The sequence below is a fragment of the Pongo abelii genome, chromosome 15, assembly GCF_028885655.2.
Source record: "Pongo abelii isolate AG06213 chromosome 15, NHGRI_mPonAbe1-v2.0_pri, whole genome shotgun sequence".
In the NCBI taxonomy this organism is placed as follows: domain Eukaryota; kingdom Metazoa; phylum Chordata; class Mammalia; order Primates; family Hominidae; genus Pongo; species Pongo abelii.
This window is the reverse complement of record NC_072000.2, coordinates 111,135,884-111,145,183: the sequence shown is the minus strand read 5'-3', so window position 1 is coordinate 111,145,183 and position 9,300 is coordinate 111,135,884. Positions and strand designations below refer to the sequence as shown.

At 41.8% G+C, this 9,300-nt stretch overlaps 1 gene segment (V, D, J or C); it reads left to right on the top strand.

Moving 5' to 3' along the window:
• The first annotated feature begins 443 nt into the window (after positions 1-443).
• Positions 444-8,799, top strand: LOC100936152 (immunoglobulin heavy variable 3-48-like). The segment is given in 4 exon segments: positions 444-489; positions 593-889; positions 6,152-6,294; positions 8,686-8,799. Coding segments are annotated over 4 exon segments (600 nt in total).
• The last annotated feature ends 501 nt before the right edge of the window (positions 8,800-9,300 follow it).

The window sequence follows — 9,300 nt, the reverse complement described above, 5'->3', positions numbered from 1 at the left end:
GATGCCAGTGTTCACTCATCCCAGACATGAGCTCCTAGATGCATACAGAGCCCCCTCCATGTATGGGTTTTCTTCCACACCCATAAATGGAGAAAATATTGTCTCCTACGGAACATAGCTTACATGAATATTTAAAATGAAATAGGGTGATTAGTGCAAAGTATTTATCACAGCACAATTTCATAATAAGACAGTATATTTTCCAAATACCATCATTGCCAGCAAACTTCTGCAGGGCACTGTCTTCTTATCTGGGTACAGCCTACTCCTCAAGGGTCCCACCCTAGAGCTTGTTATATAGTAGGAGACATGCAAATAGGGCCCTCCCTCTACTGATGAAAACCAACCCAACCCTGACCCTGCAGCTCTGAGAGAGGAGCCTTAGCCCTGGGACTCCAAGGCATTTCCACTTGCTGATCAGCACTGAACACAGAGGACTCACCATGGAGTTGGGGCTGAGCTGGGTTTTACTTGTTGCTATTTTAGAAGGTGATTCATGGAAAACTAGAGAGATTTAGCGTGTGTGGACATGAGTGAGAGAAACAGTGGATATGTGTGGCACTTTCTGACCTTGGTGTCTCTTTGTTTGCAGGTGTCCAGTGTGAGGTGCAGCTGGTGGAGTCTGGAGGAGGCTTGGTACAGCCTGGGGGGTCCCTGAGACTCTCCTGTGCAGCCTCTGAATTCACCTTCAGTAGTAATGACATGAGCTGGGTCCGCCAGGCTCCAGAGAAGGGACTGGAGTGGGTCTCATACATTAGTAACAGTGGTAGAACCACATACTATGCAGACTCCGTGAAGGGCCGATTCACCATATCCAGAGACAACGCCAAGAACTCACTGTATCTGCAAATGAACAGCCTGAGAGCCGAGGACACGGCTGTGTATTACTGTGTGAGAGACACAGTGAGGGGAAGTCAGTGTGAGCCCAGACACAAACCTCCCTGCTGGGGTTCCCATGACCACCAGGGGGCGCCAGGACACTGTGCACGGGGCTGTCTCCAGGGCAGGTGCAGGTGCTGCTAAGGGCTGGCTTCCTGTCATGGCCTGGAGCGGCCTCATTGTCAAAGTTCCCCAGGGAACTTCCCCAGATTTGCAATCCTGTACTAATATTTGATGTCTCTAAATGCAACCTTTTTTTTTTTTCTTTTTGTGTCTTTTTTTTTTTTTTTTTTTAACAGGAGGACACATCCTCACCTACACAGAAGCCACAGCGTCACTTTGGGGGCAGAAATAATCCTTTCATGGTCAACAGGATGAGAGTTTTGAGGAATCCCAAGGAAACCTGGAGAGTGTTTTCCAATTAGACTCAGGGCAGAGACCTCCATGGGAATCTCTGATTAGAACAGGCTTTGAGTTCTGATGGGAGCCAGGAGAGAGGCTCACACAGGGTCAGGGTCCTTAAAACCTGATGGTTTTCACAGCTATCTGCCTTCATCTTGTAAAACTGGGCACATCTGACTCAGACTGATTCAGTTGACTCCCTTTCTGCTAATCCATTTTCCTTCCCGGTAGACTTGATTTTCACAGATCCCTTTCTTCTTCTCATTCCTGAAAACAGAGGATGTGTTTTCTGTAGTCTAAATTCCAGGGCTCAGGTCTGCAGGAGCTGGGTAGGCTGAGGGGACTTTCTCACTCACCATTGCCTGGAAAATCCTGCTGTCTTCTGTGCATGGATGCGTTTGGAAAATGAAGCAGGCATTAGTCATGAAGGGAATAATACTAGTTTTCTCCAATGGGATGTTGATGTAGAGCTGACCTTATGCTTCTCACACTGTCACAAAGTTTGGACTCACACCTGTGACTTTGAGGAGAGCTTGTGATAACTTACCTTGTTTTAACATGAATAGACTCTCCCAGAAAGCCAGAAAGGACTCCATTTAGCTCCTTCATTTGCAAGACATCAAGGGCTCCTCACCCACCCCATTCCTGAAGTACTTAACTTGTTTAAGCTGACTCCTAGCATATCAAAGAGTGCAATTAACTGATAAGGTACTGTGGCAAGCTGTGTCTGCAGTTCCCAGGAATTTGGCTGGTGATAGTACCCTAAAGCCCCTGCATTTGTGTCCAGCAGATAACACCCAGAGCCCCCACACCTATCACCTTGTGATGAATTTAAAGCCCCTGCACCTGGAATTGTTTGTTTTCCTGTAACCATTTGTCCTTTTAATTTTTTTGCCTGTTTTGCTTCTGTTAGAATGCTACAGTTAGGCTCCTCCTTCCCTCTCTAAATCAAAGTATAAAAGAAAATCTAGCACCTTCTTCGGGGCCGAAAGAATTTCCAGCATTAGCCATCTCTCAGTCGCCGGCTAATAAAGGACTCCTGAATTTGTCTCAAGGTGTGGTGTTTCTCTCTAACTCGCTTGGTTACAACAAGCTGAGGATGGACACTCCATTGTGCTGTGAGCTCTGGGTGACAGTAATCATAGGGTCTGCCTGGGCAGCCTAAGGTCAATACTGCTGGACATCGGGAAAGACAGGCTGGAATTCCTGGGAAGACCTGCATCTGCCATCTACCACGGAGTCCTTTGGTCTTCTGTTATGCTGTCTTTGAATCAGCACCACCTAGATTATCTAAAACACTCTTTGTGACTTCATGACTGGGAGAAAATAATGTCAGTCTCTACTAACACCTGTGTTAAGCCATGGGAGCAACACCTAGGCTAGTGTGTGATTGAGTAGTTGAGACTGTGGTCTAGTCAAGATGACATGTAAAATTGATTGTTGTGATTATGATATTTTATATTTGGCAATATAACCATGCTCATATTATAAATATTTTTCTTACATTATTTGTGTTAGAAGCTTTGGAACCAGAACAACTCCATCTTGAATCAGGAATAGGAAAAATAAGACTGAGACCTGCTGGGCTGCATTCCCAGTAAGTCAAGGCATTCTTATTCACAAGATGAGATAGGAGGTCTGCACAAGATCCAGGTCATAAAGACCTTGCTAATAAAGTTTACAGTAAAGAAGCTGGCCGAAGCCCACCAAAACCAAGACAGTGACAAAAGTGACCTCTGTTTGTCCTCATTGCTCATTATATGCTAAGTATTATGCATTAACATGCTAAAAGACACTCCCCACAGAGCCACGACAGTTTACAAATGCCATAGCAACATCAGGAAGTTTCCCTAGAAACTAAACAGTGGAGGAAACCTCAGCTTCGGGAATTGCCCAGGGGACTCATGAATAATCCTTCTTTGTTTAACATATAATCAAGAAATAACCATAAGAATGGACAACCAGCAGCCCATACCACAGCTCTGCCTATATAGTAGCCATTCTTTATTCTCTTACTTTCCTAATAAACTTGCTTTCCTTTTATTCTGTAGATTTGCCCCAATTGGGATCCCTTTCCAGTAACATTTGTGTTATTATTGGTTTTCTAAGCAGAAAACTCTGAGAGGAGGTGTCAGCTGGGCTTCCTGGGTTGAGTCGAGGCTCAGAAAGCAGTGAAACTCACTCATTTCCTGCATCAGGTCTTACTTTGGTCCTGGATGGATAATATTGAAGATATATGCTTAAAATATTCCTAACATCAGAATTTATGCATGTGTTTTCTTCCCTAAGAAAGCTATAAACAGCAAAAATTTTGCTGTAAGCTTCCCTGTGTCCTCTCTCCCTCTCTCCATTCCCCCTCCCCTGAAACTAAAAGGAATGTTTTAACATTACAGGCTTTTAAGTCTGTATTTCTGTGACCAGCAGACCTTATCTATGCTCCCAATTCAAATTCCCTGTAAACACAATTTGTAAAATCCCGCGAGATCCTGTCTCCTTTGCTATGCCGCTGCAAGGCCATAAAGTAGATCAAACTTAAGTTACAATTCCGATTTTCCTCAAGATCTGAGACGTGTTAATTGTCTTTGTTTCTTGCTCAGGTAACATCTTCCCGCCGCACGTATTTCCCACCTTAAAGAGTTTAAAAGGTTATGGAAAAATCTAACACTGGCTACCCGCTCAGGACCCCTTCCACGCTGTGGAAGCTTTGTACTGTCACTCTGCTTAATAAAGCCTACAGCTTTTTTTCTCTCAGTCCGATCCATGTCTCTCTCTCACTGCAGGTTGCTGCCACACCAAATCTTTGGCGTGGCTCAGGCAAGAACTTTTGGCGTTACATTACCATGGTGCTTCAGTTTCCTGCAGTGTTCAGTGTAGTAACACGCTGTACAGGTTAGTTGTCTGGGAACACTGTGCTATTCCACATAGCCTATGTGTAATAGGGTATTACTTGTAGGTTTGTGCAAATTCACCCTTGAGGCTTGCACAATGATGAAATTGCCCAGGGACACATTTCTCAAAAAGAACCTGTCATTAAACTACACACCATTGAATATAATCCCTGTGCCTTCTGAACTGAAAACCTTGTGCTAAGCAATCTGCTTTTTTTCTTTCTGTTTTCTAAAAGCTCTTTCATTTTTAGCAATGTGGTTTTAAACTGTGTCAGATTTTATCTTATTTAAAATTTATAGAGCTTCTGGTTTGTGGATGAATATTTGCTTCTCTTCTCCAAATTTGGAAAGATTCTTTGCTATTATTTTGAATAATCTCTGTCTCTGTCTCTCTCTCTCCCTTCATTACCCACTTTGTCTTACTTTTGTATAACTCAAGTGCATAATTTAATTTTCTATGGGGTTCCTTACCCACAAGTCCCTTATTCTTTTTCACTTCTTCCATTTTATTTCTCTTCTCTGTCTCTATTATTTCAAGTAGACTTTCTTTGAGTTTACAGTTTCTTTGTATTACTTGATCTAGTCTGCTCTAAAATTCTCTTTTAAAATTTCTGGCTGAGTTATTGTATTCTTCAACACCAATATTTTTGTTTAGTCCTCTTTTAAATTTTTTATCTCTGTTAAAATTTTCACATTGTTCTTGCATGTTGCCATTAACTCATTGAACATGTTTCTAATATTTACTTTAAATTCTCTGCCAGGTAATCCATATGCTTCATTGTGTCAGTTTCTGAACCTTTATGTTGTTCCTCTGGACTACCTTCCCCTGTTTTTTTGTTTTGTTTTGTTTTGTTTTGTTTTGTTTTCATTTTCCTTGAGTCTCTTCGTTACTATATCTTCATAATAACAAACAACCACAATACCTTCTTCAAGACTAGGCTCATAGAGATCACTCTCAACAATCAGACTAGTGAGTAATTGTGGGTCTCTCAAAACTTCATAATATTCAAACTTTAGTCTCTGTTCTTAGTGACCCCCAGGTTTTAGAGGAAGTGGGGTTGTTCCAGTACTCCCAAGCAGAGTAGGTAGAAATTATTTACTCAAGCAGCCGCATGAATAGGTCGACCGTTGGACACACTTTTGTTATTGAGTTATGACTCAACGAAATAATGTTAGTTCAAGCTTCTCTGCACAAGTCATCAAATATTGAAATGTTATAATTTTATATTTGAATCCCTCTGGAGTTTATATTTTGAATATTTAGGTTAAATTACAAACTAGTTTAAAGCTGCCTATTTGGCAAAATGACCTGCTGCAGAACTTTCATCTTCCGTGTTATCTCTTTTTGCACTTAAACCTAAGTTTACATTAGTCATGTATCTAGAATGTAGAAATATGTCTTAAAGTTACTTAACTTTTTAAAAAATGTATGGGGTTTCCAGAAGATGTGAGAACCTCCTTTATTTATAAAATAGCTGATTGCATGTTGCTCAATAATTTCCTCTTTATCTCTCTCCTGTCACTTTATACTATGATAAGCAAAAAGAAATGAAGACACACCATCAACAGTTTACTTAGATATCTCCTCAGCTAAATTTCTAAGTGTAATTTACCAATTCTAATTTTATCCAATTTAACATAATTAAGATAAAATATATAACAAGGTACACATATGTTCCAGTTCTAACACCATGTTTGTGACAGAAATAAAACAGGGCTTCTCTCTGTAATGTGGTCATCTGAGCCCTGAGGTGATGGGTCACACAGGTATTTTTATGATATTTAAGAGTTTGGTCAACAACAGTGATAACAAGTCTGAACAAGACTGGTCATACTTGAAAGGTTACAGGTAAAGTTACTGCTGTTATTTTATATTAACACCTTATTAGAATAAAGCTCAGAGGAAGAGGCCACATCCTAGGTCACAGAAGGAGGATGAATTGAGCTGTGCTCTGCTCCCCACACTACTTTTAACATCCCAGGCACGAGCTCAGGTTCCACTGACACATGGCATCTAGAGGGCAGTTCTCAGGGGATGATCTTAGGGTACCTGCTTCCTTGGGCAGGGCACTTCCTTCTCTCAATTGTAGACTTGCTCCTTCTGCAAGCTCTGAAGTCAGCACTTGTATTCCCATGATTTTTACAGGTTCTCTTCCCTAATATGGCAAAAAAACTTTTTTATTAAATTTTCAATTTTATTTTTTCTGAAGCACACTGCGTTAGCAGAAACGAATATATCACATTCCTTATCTGCTCACACAGCCAAAGATTCCTGAAGACAGAGCTGATGTGATGTACTTATAGGTGGATCTCTGTCCCTCAGAGGCAGCCTTGGTCTTCAAGTTTCAGCGATTGCTGGGAAGCCAAAGACACCTCCATCTACTCCTCCCTGCTCGGCAGCTCACCTGAGAACAGCTTTCTCATTGGAATGTCTTGTGTTTAAGAAATAAAAGTTGCTGTTTGAGGTTAGGGAGCCCAGGTGCACCTACAGGATCCAGCCCAGGATTAGAGATACTTTTCAGAAGACAACATCACCTGAGACACGACAAGTCACACTATTTCACTTTCACAACTTCGGCTTCTTCAGAAGAAAATTAAAATTGTTGAGACTTGTTCATACGTGTTGTGCCATGTCCTTACTCTGTTTTCTTGCCTGTTCATTGATGTCATGCCAGGTAACACTTATATGTAATAGGATCAGAATTCTGCCTCCAGTAACACATCAGAGGTGAGGTTTGATTGCACTTTTGGTTTATGCTCCAAAACGTAGATTATAAAATTCATAACCCTCATTTTTATGTCAAAAGTAATCTGCATAATTTGGATGTCAATACTTTATGGAATCTATGAAATAAAAGAAATTGCAGAAATATTATCCACTACAAAAACTGGAGAGACGGGCATGTCCAGAATGGCAGTTGACACCTGCTTAACTGGAGCAGAAGCTGCAGAAGCCACAAGCTGTTGAGGGCACTTACATGGTAAGCACTACAGACGTCTGAAGACAGATGTGGACTCGGTAAATGTGACAGTTCCAGAGGGTCTTATACTTCTAAGTTTTCTGGACTTTCTTTCCAGAAACCTCAAGATTCTAAAATCTACATTCCAAAGACATTTCCTATAGATCAAAATTGCAGATATTAATTACTGAGAAACATATCACGAGCCTTCTTCAAAAGCTTCTACAGGAAAGGACTTTTCCAGAACCTTATCCTATGTGAAAGAAGACAAATCTCCCATTGCAGATTTCTCTCCCATTCTTCCATAATTGTAGAAATGAGTAAAGTTAGCCAATAGAGGTAAGATATAAGTAAATAATCCACGTGTGCTGAAAACACAAAAGGGAGTAATCACCCAAAATTAGCTTTTCGCCTAAAGATGCCTGGTCAAGATCATAGGCCAGAAGAGGAAGCTGACTGTGTCTCCAGGTTTCCATTGTCAGAACAGGCAGTGCTTACCCGCACTGCACAATCCATTGTAACCAGGATGATGGCTCTGGATTAAAGATGGAAGTGTAGCAATGCACAGACTCTATCTGAAGAGAACACAGGAAAACTAAAGGACAATGGCAGAGGGTAAGACAAGAACAGTAGAGCAATCTGAAGCCTCTGACATCACGATTTTTAAGACCAATGTCTTAAACACTCCCTCATTGACCTCAGCTTCCTTCATCATGAAGCCTTTGCAGGGACTCTAGCTGAGAAAAAGAAAATAACTTCCTGCATGCACTTCCCAAGTCTCTGCTTGTATCCTGTTTGCTTTAGATCTCTAGGGGGAAAAGTCAGATACCTGGGCCTAGTGTCAGTGTAGGAGGCACTTCCTAAAAGCTACGAAATAGGAAGAAGGGAAGATGTGTGTTATTGGAATAGATGTGTGTTATTGGCTTTCATCTGAAAGTATATGGACCTGCTGGTATTCTCAGATGCAACATTCAACTGCAAGAGCCCATTGAAGAAACAAGGCACTCCCAAATCTCCTGTAAGATTCTGTATTCATTTCAGATAAGCCCACATGTGCCCGCATTAACTTTTTCCTCAGACAAGCACATACATTTGAAACTGAACAGCTATGTGGCAAAATAAGCTCTGGATAGAAGTAATTATGGACTCCAGCTCTGACAATTTGTAGATCTGCCTTTTTAAAATTCTAACTGAAGACTTTGCTTTATTGTAGAGGACAGTGGTTTACAGCTCGAATTGCACAGCCTACAGGCAGATGTCCATTTCCTCTGGGCAAGGTTTATTTTTATTTGTTTACTGTACTTATTCGTTGATAAACATTGATACTATAAAGATACCCTAACAGGGTCCACATGAAAGAAAAAGAAAGAGCAATGGACACATCAACCCTGAACATCCAGTCCCAGAAATCCTTTGACCCTGCCCTCCTTGCAACCCAGAGATATAGATTGGATGAGCCCTGCTGAGCAGAACACACATGTCCCCAGGGAGAAAGACATGGAAATGAGGCCTCTCCCGTGCTAATGAAAAGCAGCTCTTCCCCTCTTCTCCTGCAGGTCCTGGTGAGAAGCCACCCAATATCTGTGCCCTTCATCAGTGTCCACACCATCGGGTCTATGATGATCTGGGCTTCACTTGTCATCACTCTCAATATTGAGGTTCCCTGTTGAACAGGCTGGGTGAGCTGTGGCTGCTCCACGTGGGGGCTGTTCTCAGTCTGTTGCTTCTGTGTTTGCAGAGGTCCCCTGTGAAGTTAATTAGTGGAGTCTCTCAGAGAAATACTACAGACCAAGAATTCTCAGACTTTTCTGGAAAGCCTCTGGATTCACTTTCACTGAAAACAGCATAAGCTTCGTCCAGCAGGCTTCATGACAGGGGTTGGTGTGGGTGATAACATCAGTAATTCAAGTGGAAGTTCTCAGTGGGACTCTCCTTGAGTACAAAGAAGATTAACAGTCCTCAGAGACACTCTTTTCAGATGATTCTCTTTTAAGATGATTAACCTGAGAGCTCAGGAAAATTCCGTTTATTACTGTGAGGGACACAGTGAGGGGACATCTGTGTGAGCGCAGACACAAACCTGCCTGCAGGAAGACACAAACCTCCCTGCATGGTAGATGCTTCTCAGAACCACCAGGGGGTGCACAGGAAACCAGAAGGTGCTCAGAACA